Source organism: Triticum dicoccoides, chromosome 2B, assembly GCF_002162155.2.
Source record: "Triticum dicoccoides isolate Atlit2015 ecotype Zavitan chromosome 2B, WEW_v2.0, whole genome shotgun sequence".
Classification (NCBI taxonomy): domain Eukaryota; kingdom Viridiplantae; phylum Streptophyta; class Magnoliopsida; order Poales; family Poaceae; genus Triticum; species Triticum dicoccoides.
In genome coordinates, this window is record NC_041383.1 from 217899917 (window position 1) to 217918859 (window position 18943).

The 18943-nt window shown below is 48.0% G+C and overlaps 1 protein-coding gene across 1 annotated transcript; it reads left to right on the forward strand.

Annotated features, from left to right (window-relative positions):
• The first annotated feature begins 10206 nt into the window (after positions 1 to 10206).
• LOC119363164 (A-kinase anchor protein 17A-like) lies at positions 10207 to 16206 on the forward strand. Its single transcript, XM_037628476.1, has 5 exons — positions 10207 to 10828; positions 10908 to 11052; positions 12424 to 12583; positions 15009 to 15182; positions 15897 to 16206. Exons 1-5 carry the CDS (start codon positions 10303 to 10305, stop codon positions 15900 to 15902), a joined length of 1011 nt encoding a protein of 336 aa, XP_037484373.1. The 5' UTR covers positions 10207 to 10302; the 3' UTR covers positions 15903 to 16206.
• Positions 16207 to 18943: the final 2737 nt, after the last annotated feature.

Below are 18943 nucleotides of genomic sequence, written 5' to 3' on the forward strand. Positions count from 1 at the left end.
CAATACTCCAAACCCAACTAGGGGTGGCACTAGATGCACTTGCAATTCTAAGTAATAATTTCTCTCGAGAGGTCATGATTGGGGCATGAATATAACATTGACTTAAGTCTCCCCCAAGCTAGAGCGATACTTTCTCCTTCACGAGGCCAAAAATTATATATATAATTCCGATCACGATGAACTAGATGCATAGGATAATTTTTTTGATGAAATTCCAATTTCAATCGATTCCAATTCCAAGATACAATATCATCGCATAGCCTATACCATTGAATGCCTTTCCCTTCAAAGATGAAGGGAAAACCTTCTTCTTAGCTTCATCTTCAGGCAGACCTGCAAGCTTAAACAATCCACAAATTTCATCCACATATATCAAGTGCATATCAGGATGTTCGGTTCCATCTCCTGCATAGGGATTAGCTAGCAGTTGTTCTACCATACCCAAAGAAATTTCATATTCAATATTTTCAGTAGGTGCAGTAGGTTGAGGGGCAACTAATTGTGGTTCCGATCGATGTGAAGATACCCCGAACAAACCCCTCAAAGGATTGTTTTCCATAGTAACAAGTGACAACAAATTTCAGCACATAGTAATAATGTTTCCTTATCAATTTCCACTTACCAAAAGCACTTCACTCCCCGGAAATAGCGCCAAAAAATAGCCTTGATGACCCACAAGTATATGGGGTCAATTTTAGCCTTTTCGATAAGTAAGAGTGTTGAACCCAACAAGGAGCAGAAGGAAATGACAAGTGGTTTTCAGCAAGGTAATGTCTGCAAGTGCTAAAATTGTAAGTAAAAGTGTAGTTTGATAGCAAGATAATTTGTAACGAGCAAGTAACGGTAGTAGTAAAAAAAGTGCAGCAAGTTATCCCAATCCTTTGGAGTCAAAGGACAGGGCAAAATGGTTTCTTATGATAAGCAAAGTGTTCTTGAGGGTACACGGGAATTTCATCTAGTCACTTTCATCATGTTGGCTTAATTTGTGTTCTCTACTTTGATAATTTGGTATGTGGGTGGACCGGTGCTTAGGTGATGTTCTTACTTGAACAAACCTCCTACTTATGATTAACCCCCTCACAAGCATCCGCAACTACGAGAAAAGTATTAAGAATAAATTCTAACCATAGCATTAAACTTTTGGATCCAATCGGTCCCTTACGGAATATCGCATAAACTTGGGTTTAAGCTTCTGTCACTCTCGCAACCCATCATCTAATAACTACTCCACAATGCATTCCCTTAGGCCCAAATATGGTGAAGTGTCATGTAATCGACGTTCACATGACATCACTAAGGGAATCACAACATACATATCATCAAAATATCGAACACATATCAAGTTCACATGATTACTTGCAACATGATTTCTCCCATGACCTCAACAAAAGTAACTACTCACAAATGGTAATCATGCTCAAGATTAGAGGGGTATTAAATAGTATAATGGATTTGAACATATAATCTTCCACCAAATAAACCATATAGTAATCAACTACAGGATGTAATCAACACTACTGGTCACCCACAAGCACCAATCTATAGTTCTGATACAAAGATTGAACACAAGAGATGAACTAGGGTTTGAGAGGAGTTAGTGCTATTGAATATGTTGATGGAGATAGCCCTCCCGAAGATGGGAGAGTTGTTGGTGATGATGATGACGATGATTTCCCCCTCCGGGAGGGAAGTTCCCCCGGCGGAATCGCTCACTTGAGGGCGAAAGTGCTCCTGCCCAGGTTCCGCCTTGAGACGGCGGCGCTTCGTCCCGAAAGTCCTCTCCTAATTTTTGCTAGGTCAAAATGACTTATGTACCAAAGGGGGGCACCAGAGGTGGGCCTGGATGAGCACAACCCACCAGGGCGCGCTTGGGGACCCAGGAGTGCCCTGGTGTCTTGTGCTCACCAAGGTGGCCCCCTCCGGTGGTTATTTGATCCATTATTTCTTATTTGTTCCATAAAAAATCCTCGTGAAGTTTCAGCTCATTTGGAGTTGTGAAGAATAGGTAGCCTAACATAGCTTTTTCAGGTCCAGATTTCCAGCTGCCAGAATTCTCCCCTCTTGTGTGTACCTTGCATATTATGAGAGAAAAGGCATTAGAATTACTCCAAAAAGCATTATTATGCAATAAAAAACATAAATAACAGTAGGTAAACATGATGCAAAATGGACGTATCAATGCCGAGCTGGAGCAGGCAGCCCAAGAGCAGGCCACAGAGCGAAGGCGCCTGGAGAAGCTGAAGGAGGAAGTGGAGGCAAGTCGGGCGTCCCACACCAAGCATGTCTCCAAGGAGACGGACCAGCTGGAGGCCAGGGAGAAGACCCTTGCCGCGCCCGAGAAGGCCGGGCACGATGCCTTCGCTTCCTTCGAGCTGAAGTCCCACGCGACGCTTTGCTCCCTTTACGGGGAGGGGTACGATGAGCCGCTGGTGACCTCGAACGGTGGCCTTCCCGGTCTTCTCGCCAAGCTTGTCGAGGAACTCGAGAACATCGCCGCCGCGATAGGCTCGATGGTGGAAGGGGAGTGTCGCGCGCTCTTCACTGCGGGCGCGACGTGTGTCCTCAGCCACCTCCATCTCCGGCACCCCAACCTGGACCTTGGCACGCTGCTAGAGCCGGTGGCGCCTGGGTCTCTAGTTGCTGCTGCCGAAGCCGTGAAGGAGCAAGTGGAGGCCCTAGTGGTGAAGTTCCGCTGCATCGACCTTGAGGCCGCGGCGACCGCGGCCGGCGGTGAAGGCGACAATGGCACCGTCGAGGACGCGCTCCCAAAGGCGGCTGGTGGCAGCAAGCAAGGCTAAAGGCAGTGCTTCCCAGCTTTATCCTGCAACATTTACCGTGCCTCGTGGAGGCGTAAGAACTTCTGCTTTGAATTTGTTGGACATTATGTTTTGTAATAATTTGATAGGATTCTGCGATTTCCTTTCTGTGTTCGATTTCCTTCTGTTTGCCTTTAGTGTTCTACGTCGGCAGGGCCCGGCCCCGCGCATACCTCAACTGTCGTTGGGGCATCCGGATCGCCAGGACGAGACCAAGGGATGAGGGGCTACGTGACTAGTGAGGCCCCTGAGTCGCGATGCTCAGGGGTCTCCCTTGACGTACGAACGGTCCCGTAAAGGAAATGTAAGCAGCGTCTGGGTTAATCCGGAATCCTCGTACCTTTCTTTGCCATCTTTTGCCTGGGAGGGTCGCGAGAAGACCAGGTCCGAAGGACCTGGTAGGGTGGCATGCGCCAGGCGTGACCTGGGCGCAGCCCCGTGCCCAGCCCCCTTGCGTGGCTCTCCGAGGGAAAAGGTGGCGTAGTGGGGTCGAACAATGAGCCCCAGGGGCTCTCCTGAGGTTAGTGCAGCCGCTAGGGTGCCCCTAGTTGTTTATCATCAGCGCGGAGCATGACGCTTCCACTCTTGCATGGGCATAGCCGCTCCCCGACTATGTCGTCCGCCAGCACGGAGCATGGGGCTTCCACTGGTGCGTGGGTGGGAGCTCCCTCTGAGGGGAGACTCCGGGGCGTGTACATCCCGTCCTGGCACGTGGCTTGCACGGCAGGACAAGAGGAGGTGTATATGGGCACCCGCAAGCTAGCGAGGGACTCACAGGGCCCTACCTCAAGGCGGGTTGCACCCGTGTTGGTTGGGATGCTCGTGGAAATCCTGCGAGATGGTCAGGTCATCTGCGCCGAGTGAATCTCCGGAGGATATTGCATGAGAAGGCCAAACAACAGTGACTCCAGGAGGCGACGTGAACGGGACCTGCCCGCCAGACAGAGCTCAGCCACTGGATTTGTCTACGCTGCAGGGACGGACCCGAGCACAGCCGCTGTGCCCAGTCTTCTCATGCATCGATCCTAAAGAAAGACAACCGGCGCGCGGCTCCCGCGGTGGCGAGGCACCGTGCCACACACCCTAACTTATCCGCTCACGATTAGCTTATGTGAGAACAAGGCACCAAGGGCCATGGGAGGTGACATACACGGGGCTGGCCCGCGAGATAGAGCTTGGCCACTTGGATTTAACGACGCTGCAGGGACGGACCCGAGCACAGACGTTGTGGCGCCAGTCCTTAATCATGAGGTGGTCGTTGGCGGGTTCGTAAGGGCGCATGACGTTCATGGCGGCGAAGCACCGGACATGCAGGTAATAATATAAAGCAACTCATGAAAGGGTGAAGCCAGTTCTGATAGATACGCAAAATGATACATGCTGAAGGGTGGACCCATACAGCTTGAGGATAATGCAACCCGAGGGGCGTCCTCAACTGAACAAACTAAAAAGTCACCTGGCACCATTGGGGTAGGAGTGTTGAAGTAGCTGGAGATGCGCGCCATAGAAGTTGCTCCTCATGAGCCAGCAGGCTCCTGACCCTCGGGGGGCTCTGGAGGCTCTAGCTTCTCCTTCGTCAGGATTGCCTGGTGCGTGGCGTCGTGAGACGCCAAGACGCCTTGCATGCAGCGCTGGAGAGAGACAGCCTCGCCCGGCAGGCCGAACGGCATGCAGACGTAGCTGTGAGGGTGGCCTCCACATCAGCCAACACATGACGGCCAGAAGAGCTCCTAGGAAGCAGCCTTGTTGAGGCCCGAGATGTTGACACAGATGCGCAGCTCGTCACTCATGTCCTGGGTGGCAGCTGCACTGAGTGACGCGGGTTGGCGCTCGCCGTGCATGGCCCGCACCTACTGAAGATCCACGATTGCTCTGGTGATGAACTCCTGCGCACTTGGTGCTTCGCGCCTTGTGCCTTGCTCCCAGAAGCGCGCATTAAAGCACGCCTCCACATGGTGCCCGAATGCCTCCCTCATGACACTGGCCAGGTCAGAGGCCCTAAAGAGGAGAGCCCCCGAGGCCAACCTGAGGGGGGCGTCGGGCTCGCCTTCCTATGCGAGAGAGAAAGGCGCCCCAGCAAAGGGCACGGGGCTTGAAGCGCGGCCATCGGGTGCCCCAGCCTCCTGAGGGCCCCTGGGGAGGAGCTGCTTCTTCTTGGGGACGGCCTCAGGAGAATGGGTGGTGCCCTCGCCATCTGAGTTCTCGCCGCAGCGGCCTGGTAGGCGCACTTGAGGGAGCACACCGCGTCCTTCTCTTCGAAGGCGACCGTGATGATGCCGCAGCTTCCTGGCATCTTGAGGACGTTATAGCCGTGGTGATTCGCTACCATGAACTTGGCGAGGGCTGGTTACCCGAGGATGGCGTTGTACGACAGGCGAATATGAGCGACGTCGAAGTCCATGAGCTCGGTGCAGTAGTTGTCGCGCTTGCCGAAGGTGACGGGGAGACGGATCTGCCCGACGGGGTGGGTAGAGCCGTCGGTCACTCCTGAGAATGGCTTGGTGGGCTGAAGCTAGTCATACGACATCTGGAGCCTGTCAAAAGTGTCAATGGAGAGGACATTGAGCCCAGCGCCACCATCGATGAGTGTCTTGGTGATGAGAACGTTGCTGATGATTGGTGAACAGAGCATCGGGAGCGCGCCTGAAGTGGTCACACACTTGAGCTGGTCCGAGGAGTCAAAGGTGATGGAGTACTTGGACCACCTGAGTGGACACGACGCCTTGAGCTTGGGGAGGGCCGCGTTCACCTCATGAGCGAACTACTTGAAGATGCAATGGGAGGCGGGGGCCTGAGCGCCTCCCAGGATGCAGGCGATTGCACAAGGCTCTTGGAAGCCCCCAACCAAGGTTGTGAGGATTGTGATTCTGTTATACGATTCTACGACTTTACAATCCAAACTAACCCCTATGATTCTACGATTTTAGTTCTTAGAATCCATGTTTCTATGATCCTGATAGTGAAGATTCTACGATTTGCGATCCTACAATCAAAGCTCCGATCTGATTCAAAATCACGATTTTGACAACCTTGCCCTAGCCCCATCGTCCTGGCGGTGGTCGTCGTTCCTTCTTGGCGGCGGGGCAGCGGAGGGAGGCCAGCATTGCCCTAAGGGCGATCCTCACGAGGCTAGTCCCGCCATGGACCGTCACGAGGCTGGTCCTGCCAGCGGTCTTCATGAGGCTGGTCGCGCCAACCCTGACGGGGCCACGATTGTCCCAGCGGCCTCTGTCGCAGCCTCCTCCGCGATCGTAGCCACGATCGTTGCGCTCGGGGCGGCGGACAAGGCACCCGTCCTGAATGGCCCTGAGCTCTTGGCAGTCGGTGTTGTGGCTGTGCAGGTTGTGGAAGGCGGAGAACGGGCGGTTGCCTTTGGAAGACACAGGATGATCACAACCGTGCTTCATCTCGGGCTCGGCTGCGAGCACCGCCGGGCCCTTGCGCTTCACGTCCTTCGCCTTGGCCTTCTTGTCTTCTGGGTCAGCCTCTGGGAGCTCGAGGAGCGAGAGGCGGCCTTCTTCTGCCCTTGCGCACTTGGTCGCCATATTGAACATCTCTAGAGCTGAGCATAGGTCCTTGTGTATGGAGAGCTCTTCCTTCATCTTGACGTCCTAGACGCCATCAGTGAACGTTGAGATGATGGCCTCGTCCGACACCTTGGGGATCTTGAGATGAACGTTGGTGAAGCGCTGGATGTATTTGTGCAAGATCTCCCCTGGTTGCTGCTTGATGCGATGCAGGTCGCCAGCAGCAGGAGCACGGTTGCGGGTGCCTTGGGAGTTGGCGATGAAACGCTCCCGTAGCTCATCCCAGGAGGAGATTGACCCTACCGGGAGGTTCAGGAGCCACGAGCGCGCGCCATCCTTGAGATCCATGGGGAACCAGTTTGCCATGACCTTCTCGCCACCACTCGCCACCTCGATGCTCAGCTCGTAGAGCTAAAGGAACTCTGCCGGGTCGGGGCTGCCGTCGTAGCACGGAGGCAGATCCAGCTTGAACTTGCCGGGCCAGACGACACGATGAAGCTCCGGGATGAATGCTCGGCACCCCGCCATGGCCATGGGGGCCCGCCGCGGAGGGGGAGCCTGGTCTTGGCACCCACGTGCAACCGGCTTGGGCTGCACGCGGTCTTGACGCGGGGGCGCCGGGGGAGCTGGGAGCGCACGCGCCTCTCCCTGGGGCCGCTGCACAAACCGGCAGCTTTCTTCATCGCGCGCGGGCGCCCTGCGCGGCGGGTCGCGCTGAAGGGCCTCACGCCTTGACTCGGGGACGACATCTTGCCGGAGAGGAGGAAGATGCACGCCGTGAGCCACGTCGCCCTCCTGGGGCGGCGGGGGAGGCAGCGAACAAGACAGCGCAGGAGCTTCTCCAGCAACACTGACGAGCTCGGCAATGCGGTCCAGCCAGTCCTCGTAGAGGTCGTCGGCCGGACGGTAGCATAGAAGCTCACGCGCCATGAGCAGCGCCGACTGCGCGGTCGCTGGCCCGCGACGAGCATGGAAGACGAAGCAGTGGCCGGGGTCAGTGACGAAGTGGCGGTGCGGCCGTCGCGTCGCACGGAGGGCGGCAATGACGAGTCCTGCTGCTCGTGGTCTATTGGGCCGGCGGCGGCGTTGGCCACAGGCAATGGAGAGCGGCAGGAAGCACCGTTGCCTGCGGGCACTGTCTAAGCTACACGCGCGGCGAGGGCTGCCCGGTGCTCAGCACGAACTCGACGAGTGTCCACCATGGGAACAGCGGAGCGATGGTGAGACAACCGACGAAAGAGAGGCTTTGACACGCCCCCTACCTGGCGTGCCAAATGTCGGATTCCGGGCTCTGCAGACCCAAGAAAGGTTCGAACTATGAGGAGTGTGCGAAGAACTCAACCTCTCCAGCCGATCGACTCGCTGCTCTCACGACCTAGCTCGATGAACAGGATGAAAATGGACACGGCAGTTTACCCGGGTTTGGGCCACCTTGCGGCGTAAAACCCTACTCCTGCTTTGTGGTGGATTAGCCTCGCGGGGGCTGAGGATGAACTAGTAGCTTCGGGGAGCTATCTCTCTGGGACTCGACCCTTTGCTATGGTGGTGGCTAGGCTATACTTATAGTGGCCTCGGTCCTCTTCCCCAAAACATAGGCGGGAAGGGATCCCACAGTATCCAATTTGAAAGGGGACAACTAGTACATCTTACCCTGACAAAAGGTGGACTTTGCTTGCAAAGCTTCTGATCGTGACGTCGTGGTGGGCTCGACGATGACATCCATCCTGTCGCTTTGGTGGTCTTGGTCTTGTTGCACGCAAACGGTAACCTTTGGTTGATTCCTTAGGACTCTGCACCTGCGCTTGCCTCCCTAGCACCAAAGAGGAAACCTGCCGCTCTGCGCCCGCTGGCGCACGCCTGGCCTAGGTCGTCATGGCTGGAGTCACCTCAGCCTCATGAGGTGAGTGCTTGCATAGAAATCTCCGCTCCTCAGGAGGCCACCTGGGGAGGCTGCTCCTTTAAGAGGTCTTGATGTCGTCCACCTCATGAGGCTTGGCCCCTCGCGAGGGTCTTGACTTGTCGATGCTGAAGATGGGTCGTACCAGGCCATCGATGGAGCCACGCCGTGGGCTGCAGGCAGGCAAGTCTGTGTACCCTGGTTCCTAGAACGCCGACACGCATACTTCGCTATATCCGTGGCACGCCGACCTATGGTCTTCAGCAGCGTACCTCCGCCTCCACCGAGCTACTTGCATACACATATGCGGACTAGACCGTCTACCTCGACACACAACAATTGACGTCCGACTATTGTGTATTCTTTGGCGACTCGCTCATCTCATGGTCCTTTAAGTGACAGCCCATCGTGTCCCGCTCGAACGACGGAGCCGAACACCGTGTGATGGCCAACATTATAGCTGAGACATGTTGGCTACGTCACCTTCTTGTCGAGCTTTGGGTCCCCGTTCCCAAGGCTACGGTGGTTTTTCGTGACAATGTTTAGTCCACCTATCTCGCTGCCAATCCGGCGCATCATAGACGCACCAAGCACATTGAGCTGGATGTTCACTTCGTGCTCGAGAAGGTTCAGTTGGGTGAGCTTCGTGACTTCATGTACCCACCACTCAATAGTTTGTCGGCATCATGCCCAAAGGATTGCCAAGCGCTGCATTCCAGGAGTTCCCTTCTAGTCTTTGCCTCACCGATGCTTAGACTGCGGGAGCAGGGGGTGTTCAACATGGCATATCTGTGCATATCTCCCGATTGATCTCTCTCTTATCTCTAGTCATGTATATCTTACTTCTAGATATTTGATAGGGTTAGTTGGCTTGTCACACAAGACATCTCCTGTATATATTGCAAAAGACTCTTGGAATACAATTGAGTTGCATCCAATACCTTCTCTACACAGACGACCCAGAACTTTACTTGTCTTGTCACAAACGAGGCACAACACACCTATCTCGGACGTCGTGGTTGGAGAGACCTTGCAGATGCCTACGGGGTGGAAGTTGGGGAGAGAGCTACATTCTACCTCGAGTGTGATCGTGAGGAGATCATGATCTACTACAAGCTTACTGGCAGCTCTGGTTCACTTACTCCAGACTACTACTCCGGCAGCCAAGGAGTCTATTTAGTAGGCATGCACGACACCTACTCGTATTATGCTAGCATCTGATCTAGTTGAACTTTTGTTGAACATGTGTTACAAATGCCTGCTATGTTAATTAGTACTTTGTGGAACTTAAATGTTGTCATTTGCCTCCACTTAGTATTGTCAAACTTGATTTTATTGTTGTTATTAAGTGAATTATGTTGTCAAAATTAGTTGGGAAAGCATTGTTGTATAACTTTCTACGTGAAAATCATATTGATGGCGTGACGCCAACATAACATGTCCCTGGTGATGAATATTACTGATGCAGTGATACATGTTGTACACCATCAATAATAATGCCGGGTTTCAAAGACACCACTAATTTTTAAATTTTTATCAATGACGTCTGGTGGCATTGGCACTTTTTTCACTACTAGTGTGCCAGGGAGCAGTTTTGCGTCCGGCTAAGAGCATCTCCAATAGCATGTGTATATTTGGATGTCTATATATTCATATAGACAATGGTCTAAAAAGATTCCCTCATATACACATCCAGTTTTGCATCAGAACGTCTATATACGGGGACCATGACAGGTGGGTCGTTGCTGGAGAGAGGAAGAAATCATGACTACAGCTGAGTTTAGACAACGCCTTCACATTGTCTAGGCGTGGACATTGTCGAGGTCGATTTAGAGGATGTGTATATTTGGACGACCATATAGACAAACTGTTGAACGCCTGTTTTAGGCTCACGTCGTGGAAAACGAGTATAGACATCCATATAGACAAGCTATTGGAGATGCTCTAATCGTCTTGCAGTGGCCCCTCGTGTGAGTTCTGAAGTGTCGTCTCCAGTCTCTCCGCCGGTCAAAGAAAAAGAAAAATCAGTCCGTCGGACGCCATCCCTAGCCACCGCGCCGCCATGTCCGCCGCCGCCGCGCTCCGTCCAACCGAGCCGTTCCCTCTGCCGAGCGGCCTATCCCTCGCGCGGCGCCTGAAGCTGCTCCTCTCCTTCTCCCGCGTCGACCTCTCGGTGAGCCCCGTCGACGAGTGGCAGCTCAAGTCCGCGCTCCTCGCCTTCCTCCGCAACCCGCCGCTCTCGCTCTCCCTCCTCCAAGACTCCGACCTGTCCGTCAGCCGCCTCCCGGACCTGCAGAAGCGCCGTCGGGACGATCCCGTCGCCTCCGGCATCCTGTACGTCCGCGATCTCTCCTTCCTCCGCCCAAGCAACCGCACAGGAGACGACGAAGCCGAGAAGATGACCCCAGAGCAGGAGGAGAAGAAGTACTCACAGTGGCGGAGCTCCCTGGTCGAGAAGCTAGATGGCATCGAGCTCAACCTTAAGGGGGTTATGTACCGGATGAGTGTCGAGATCCCCGCCTCAGATGACTTCACGGAGATGAAGAAGTCATGGGAGGATTTTTACGCCTCCGAGCTCTTTAGTACTAGTATGGGCTGGTTCTTGTATTGGCTATTCTTGGTTTGATTTGCTACTAGGTGAACTTGATCGATGCTTGCTCGTTTCAGGGAATCCGGTGAGGAAGATAGCAAAAAGACCAGACACAATTCTTGTGAGAGGTGTGCCATCGAGGTGGTTTGCAGAGACGAGGATATCGTCGAAGGCATCCACATTGGTCACCCACACTATCTTCTCAGCTCTTGGTAAAATAAGGTGCAGTCTGGTGTTCGTGACGCATGTTTGGTTCATTATCTACCATCAATTTTTGTGCCTATGGCCTACAACCCTACAAGCCAAAGGATTAATGCCACAAAACTGGAAACTGCTAAGGCTTAAAGACACCTACACTAACTTTATACTCATGCTACCTTATATCTTTAATAGAAACATTGGACTACTATTTGTTCATCTCAGTGGCTTCTGATTTGTTTGTAAGTACATAATTATTCTCATGCGCCTTGTTTTGTCCCCAAACTGGACACATAGTTATTGAACTGTGAATAGAGAGAATTGTTAACATTGGAAGACTCCTTAGTACAGTATATGTTTTCTAATATGACACCATTCATGTATAACCTCCGTAATTTTCTCATCTTGCTTTCTATCTGATTATTATAGATTATGGTTCGAGTCTCCAAGACCAAGATAACTTGTGCGCATAAAACCAGTAACAACTAGTACTAAGAATTCATTGCAAAAAGCTTCTTTTTGGCAATAATAAGCAATTTTGGGAATCAAAATGTGAAACAATATATCTTTGGAACCATTCTTCATTTGTACAGTTGTGCGCGTGAAATCCATACCACACAAAGGGCACAGGCTGCAATATCCAAACATGATCAGATAACCAGACATTATTTAGTATTGTAATAAATTCATTGCACTCACTCTGACTAGTCAGGCTGTGACTGTTATATTTTTGTTTAGTTTTACCTCCTGACACACATGTTACAACTTAGAAAAAATCTAATAAAAAAAATCCCTTATGTTGTTTTTGGAGTGGCAACTGGCCATGCAAGAATATTACATGGGCTGATTTCATATTTCTCCCTAAACTACATGCGAGTAGGGCGGAAGCCCATGGGTCCGGGTCCCTGGCTTACCGTGTGAAGGAAATCTGAACAATCCTGGCCGTTGGGTATCTTGTGTGTTTGCTGTAGATAAGTGGCAGATGTCACGGTATGAAAAAAAATCAATGATTGACATTGTTTCTTCATTATTCGTGTGGGAAAAAAAAATCCAGACCAAATTAAGATATGATGCACTATATAGCATTCCAGATATTGCTTTGAAACTTCATTGTTAAATTCTGGCTTCATTAAGTTCATCATGGCTAATTGGATTTGCCTTAGGCCATGATCTGAGTTTTTAATTGATGTCCTGTAATTTGCTTCATTAGAATTGCGATAAACATATTCTCCATTTAATATTTTATATTTGATCCATATCGCTTCAGAAATTTCTTACTAGCTCATAAGGCAGCGTGAATATTTGTGCCCTCTAGATGTTTGGTTGACTGTTGTTACCTCTCCCTAAACTTGTGGTACACAATCATTTTCTTTGACATCTCCCTCCAATTGACAGGACCTTAAATATTTCTAATGATGATGAATTGGAAGAAAAAAAAGATGAGACTAATAAGGGTCTTATATCTGGACTCAATTGTAAGGTGTGGGTGCAATTTGAGAGTTATGATGATTTCCACAATGCAATGAAGGCATTATGTGGACGGTCATTAGAGAAGGTAAAGTTTGCATATTCTATTACTTGTTTCACCCTTCACGCCTATTAGTAGAAGCAGACATAACACAACAACATGACAAGATCTACTTCACTCTATTTATAAGAAATCCATATTTATCACCGCGCAGCTGATATTTTAGAACTGCCTATTGGAAATGGTAATATATGGACGTAGAGAATACATCTTTCCTATTCATGTGTGTTATCTTCACCTCTAAGGGTGGCAGTTTTTATCTACTTGTGTGACTTTTTTACCTATTTGTGGTTTGTCTAGTTACTGTCTCATCTAGTGAATCCTATGGTGAACTTATATGGTCCAATAACGTCTAAGTTTGTGCGAGAATACAAAACCAGTTGAGCCGCGTATATGCGAGTTGTGTGCGGATAAAGCCACTGCTTGGCAAAACTTATAGGATTTTTACTCATGAAATGTGTGGACCCTAATGGAGTGAGCCACAAGGAATAACATTGTGAACTCTACATATTTTACTAATCATTGTCAGAAGCACTTGAAATGGTATTACTTATATGCTAAGTCACGCCAAATCCTTGTGTTGGTATGGCAGAGTACCTTTTCTCTTTTAGTGGACTTCTGTTATATAGTGACATGGCCCAGTTGATATCTGTCATACTGGGAACTATGGTGTAAAGAAGGGATAACAATAATCAGGAGTACTCCCAACACACTTGAATTACGCACATAAGCAAATATCTTGCATTCTACAGCCCAAAAACCTGTCATCGACCAGTGCATTAAACTCCAGGAAACAGATGTGGTCTGTACAGAAGGCCTTTCCAATACATAATGGCTTGAAACATCCTGCATTTAGAGCTGAAAACATGTCATGTTCTAGTGCATTAACATCCACAAGAAACTGAAATGTGTTAAAATTGACCTTGAACCCACTGCTCAATGTACTTGACCCCATAGGTGGCCCTGTCCTTATGTACATTGGCGATCAATAGCAATTCCAGCCATACCTCCATAGATGCAGTCATGCAGCCTGTTTTAGTTCTTGTTAGGCCCTGCCATCATTGGCAGCTGTTGCGGCCCTTTTTCCTTTGCTGTTACACCTTCTTGAAGAGGCAAGAGACGTCAAGGTTGCGGGGGAGCATCATGTGGCTGTCCTGAAGTATTTGTAAGATCATGGAAGATGCCCCAACAATGTTACAAATATCACACCCTCCTTTGACGATACAGTTTTGAGTGACAACGTGATGGGCCAGTCGAAGGGTGCTACCAGTGTTGGAAGCTCAGCGTCCATGTCAAGATCCTAGAAACCATCACCAAACTGTGCCACAAGCCCACAACAGCATGTATGGACTGCCCTAACATATGCAATCTTACATGTCCTCTAGGACTGCTGCTCGTCATACCATTGCCACGACTTTGATGCCTCTTGCTTCTCGTAAAAGATGTACCCCCTCCTTCCCAAATTCTTAGGCGTCTAAGCTTTTCCAAAAAATCCCGAGATGTAAGGCGTATTAGCTGTTAGCCTGCACTATTTTCTCTCTCTTGTGCTTAGTTACTTGGGAACGATCGTTAATTGTGGATAGGTCAAACATTGCAGTTATAGAACTGGCACGTGGTGCGCTATATGGACCTGACCCGCTATTGTTTTCATGGGTCAGTCAACCACGTTTGTTAGGATATCGTGGAGGAATCGTTAATAACCGTGTGTGCCAGTAACAATCAGCCATGCGCTAATATTCGTGCCAAAAACTTATTCGCCTTAGATAATGGGAAGGAGGGAGTACCATACAAGGGAAAATGAATTTTCAAGGCGGCGGTGAGCCCCGCTTGAGAACTGTAACAGGTGCTCTACTAGCTCCCTGTAGAGATATTAGGGAAATTGCCACTGCTCACTGCTGTGATTGCACACAAGGGTCACGTTTGATGCGGTGTCTAGTACTCTAGTGCACTAATGCATGACATGTTTTGAGCTCTGATGGAAGATATTCCCTCTAATATGTACCAGAAATGTTAGTAGATCTCACCTACAATGTGAGACGACTTGCACTTGATATTCGCTCATGTTTTCATTGTTTCTTTTATATTACATTAGTTGCCTGGCATGACATGATGTCCAATATTCTAATGGATTATGCCATTGTTCCGTGCTTTTTCATTGAATAAGAGAAGGAAATACCATTATAAATACTTTTGACATGATGATCATCAACTAAATAAGTAAAAGAAATGTAGAGTTTAGAGAGTATATTCCTTTGAACTCACTCCATCAATATTTTCTCAAGGGTCCACGCATTTTGAGAGAAATTTTCAGTGTTGCTAACGGATGGCTAGTACTGATGACATCTATCTTTGTACCCTAATCACTACACAATACAAATTAACGTCTAATGGGTGTTTGCGTTCTGTGTTAGACGGCATAATGGAAGCTGACTCATTTATTTTGTTTTTAAAGGAAGGATCACGGTTGAAAGTGAACTATGATGTGACTTGGGACAGGGAAGGTTTCTTCCGTAATGCACAATACGAGCCTGCACATAACAAACTAGAAGAAAGTGATGCACCGGTACATGGAAGGAAGAAACATTACACCTCGCGAATCGAGTCAGATCATAGGAAGAGATTCAGGGTAAGTTACCATGTCAAGTTTTATGGCTAAAGCTTTCAACTCTGATTTTGGTATGTCTCTGACTTCATGCTCCAGTACAACTGAAGCATTCCTGCATGGTTCCTGCCAAATATATTACCAGAATGTGGCTCGTATTCAAATTGGAAACGTGTGTAACATGAGGAACATTATTAGGCAGTGCTTCAATTCACATGCATACATGTTTCAATATTGATGAGGCAGTACAAACATTATTATTTAAATACTGCTACCTCTGTTCACTAATGTATAAGACATTCTGGCAGTTCAAACTGCCAAAATGTCTTACATTAGTGAACAGAGGTAGTATCAGGCAAATACCTGTTTAGAAGTTTAAAATGTAGATAGTTTGCCTCCACTTGCCCTGTATTAAAGAAACATGTGGAATTAATCATGTCTTCGAGTAAAATTGCCACCCCTGGTCCTAATTAGTCTTTTCAGGATAATGGAAGTTGTTGCTTTTGCTATTTCGGGTACATTTATAAACTGTCCATAATTTATTTGTTTCTTTTGAAATTTCTTTAGGAAAAAATCTGTTTTCTTTCTTGGCTAGTCTGATAGTAATGGGAATTTTCCGGCACTTGTCTTGTAATTTTATTAATCCATTCCTCTGTTCTGTACAATGTATTCCTTTTTCTGGCTTACTATGCTTACCATTTCTATTTTCTAACATCTATTCTTCCCAATGTGATTCAGGATTGATGGCGGAAAGGACATGATAGATTGCGAAATTACATGCCATAAGGAGAAGCAGAATTGGTTGTACTGTGCAGTCTGTCCCCTATTCGTTTTTTTTGTCCCCTTTTACTTCTCATTAGTCTAACAGTAAAATCATTCCGGTCGAGTCGCTAATTTGCAGTTATTACTGCTATTGTGGTGGTACCTAGTTGATACCGAAGGATCGAGCTTAACTAAAATTAGTGTTTGCTTCAGTAAGAGTTTCGCCTTTAGCACCTCTACATCTGCTCATTTGATCAATCGCAAAACCCACTGCAGTTACGCTCCATTCTAGATGTGTCGAGTCCCAACTGTTTAATTATCTTAATGAAATTCATTTCTCAATCTTCTCCTTGGTTGTCAAAGCAAACATTGAACAATGAGTTTCTAGCAGACTGGTTAGGTGGCAAGAGAGTTTCCCCTCTCCCCCATGGCGGCACGGGCGGCGCCACACCCCAGCGCAACCTCCTCCCCTAGCTTCTCCTTCCCCTCTTGTTGCCGCCTATGGCATCCCTCGGGCAAAGCTCATCTCGATCTGGTAGCAGCGGGATGTGGCGCTCAGTGAGGCGCCCCCAACAAGTAGGGGGCTCGGGTGATGGTTGTCGGCGTCGCGCTTCTTCGGCGCATGCGTTGTTTAGCTTTGAGGTGGTGGGAGACGGCGGTGGCGGGCCTGGGTTGTTGAGCTTAGTGCATCGAGTTATGGTTTTGTTTGATTGAGTTTTAGCATTTGCTACTCTTCCATACACACGAGAGTCGATAAGACCTCCCGTACTATGCGTGGGGGTGAGATTTAGTGTCAGGTGCTTCAGTTCTATTCAAGGCCTCAATGGTGAGGATTGCAACTCCAAGGTGCTCGTCCTTAGAGGCACGTGCACAAAGACTTCCCGGCTGTCATCGAGCTCCGGTAGGGGAGTGGCGACATTGGCGCGTCGGCGGCTCGTTCTGACAGCGCTAGTAGTCGTTCACTGGTCTTAGAATCTTGATGTAATTTTTATTATGTTTGAGATGCTTTGAACTTTCGGTGAATTTTGGTAATATATTTGGATTATTTTTGTAAAAAAAAAGCACTTCATCTTATACCCGCATTTCATGTTGCATATCTCATATTCTTGTTTATTGTTCGATTGCATACATGAATTGATCTCTGTGATCAGGTTGACTATGTTTCCAACACCATCAATAACCATATGAGAGTTGGTTTAGGGATTGCTAAGGTGCACCACCGAGTAATCGATGTAGTCGTGTCGTTAAAGCCTTCTTCAACAAAATCAAATACTATCAACCTTGCCCGTCATAATTAGCAAGGAAATAGGAAGTGTAGCTTTTGTACTCATGATGAGACAACCAAAAACATCTTTTCGGGTGTAAGCTTGTGAGTTCTAGATGGTTAATCATCCAAATAGCTTTCAATTTATATTCGACCACAAATGTTATCAACATTTTTTATTATGTACTCCAAAATGGCAAAAGATCTTACATCCGAAAATTATAAAACTAAAACGCACAATACAAAGTAGAAAGAGCTCAGGAAAACCTCAGACAGCCGAAATAGACTAGAAGGGCGGGCAGTGGGCGCAACAATGCGCCGTTTATGTTCTTGGGGTTATACATGTTTTATTTTTACATGGTCATTTCTTTAAGTTGTGAAAATTATTTATGTGCTAGTTGGTTTGGCGTGTGGGGGAAACAATGGAGTGTGTTCTTTTAATCCAAGATGCTATATCTACAGACAAACTTTACAGAATTATGGTTACATATGGATATGTCAATTTATGGTTGGAGATTAGGAGAAGATTGGCCCAGTGGTGAAAATCAGGGAAGTGATTGATGGGAGCAAATTGTCCGTGAGTGCATCATTTTCTTTTTCTATTGTGGTATTTGGGTGGGTCTTATTGACTGTGTGATTGGAGGGTGTGTTTTACTGAATACAAATACATGAGAAAGTTACCTATGTTGCTGGCCGCGTGTATCATGTTGGTGTTAAATGTGTCATCCGCGATATTTTCCTTTTGTCAACTAAGGCCGGCACCACCGGACTTACCAAGGGACCCATTCATCGAGAGATCTCAACACGAAGCCCAGGTCAACGACCCAATCAATCGTGTAACCAGTCTAAATTGGAGATCTCAGTTGAATAAGGGGGTTTAATGAAGTTAGAGATTTCATTGCCACAACCAAGGATTGACCGAGTCAAAATCAAGGCATAAAGATTGTATACCTCAATCAAATGGGTGACTTCCAAAATTAGGGAGCATGGTGTATTAAAATAATTGAATGAGAGAGCTCCTTGTGAAATTGTTGACCTGGTCAATATTGGATGAGCCAATTCTAAATTCGAGACCTCAATTGATTGTGAGACCTTAAAAACTAAGGAGCTTAGTGTTATAGTACTAGGAAAGCCTGACCGTCAAGAATAAATAGGAACCTAAATTCACCTCCATGAGGAGTTGAACTTGGGTGTTGGGTTTGTATATTCATTTCCCCAACCAGTTAAACTAGGTTCTTATAATGTAAATAATATGTAACTATAAAGTAAAAATTGTATTAGCAAAGCATATAATTTTTCATTTGTACACACAAACATCTTTTGAGATACTAATAAGTTTGTATAAGTTATATACGCGTTGAATCTATTTTATGCACTACGGTTCAACTGAGTGTACATGTCTCAAAGAGAGAGAAAAGGCAAAAAGTACACGCACCAAACATGACCGGGAAATATTGGTACACCATGTCTCCGTCGATCCCCTTCTGCTGTCTCCTGAGCAAAGACAAATTTCACCACCTCCAGATTGTCACATTGATCGAAATACTCGCAGCCAGCAGGTGGTGTCGCTGCCGACTCACTTAACAGATTTGCTATTTCACATCTAGATGTGAGTACCTCACATCTAACTCCATCACTCTTCAATAAAAACTTTTTAAAATTCGTGCTACAGTATGTTGTTTTGTTTTGTTTCCTTGTGGGCTTCCGATCTTGTGTCTTGGGCTGTTTTTTTTTGTCTAGAACCTGTCGTTGACAAAAG

What these genes read in the sequence shown, in the direction of transcription:
- LOC119363164 (XM_037628476.1), top strand. Translation starts at nt 10,303, where the DNA reads ATGTCCGCCGCCGCCGCGCTCCGTCCAACCGAGCCGTTCCCTCTGCCG. An exon ending in CTCCGAGCTCTTTAGTACTA is followed by an intron (nt 10,829 to 10,907) that starts GTATGGGCTGGT and finishes TGCTCGTTTCAG; the next exon opens with GGAATCCGGTGAGGAAGATA. An exon ending in GTGGACGGTCATTAGAGAAG is followed by an intron (nt 12,584 to 15,008) that starts GTAAAGTTTGCA and finishes TTGTTTTTAAAG; the next exon opens with GAAGGATCACGGTTGAAAGT.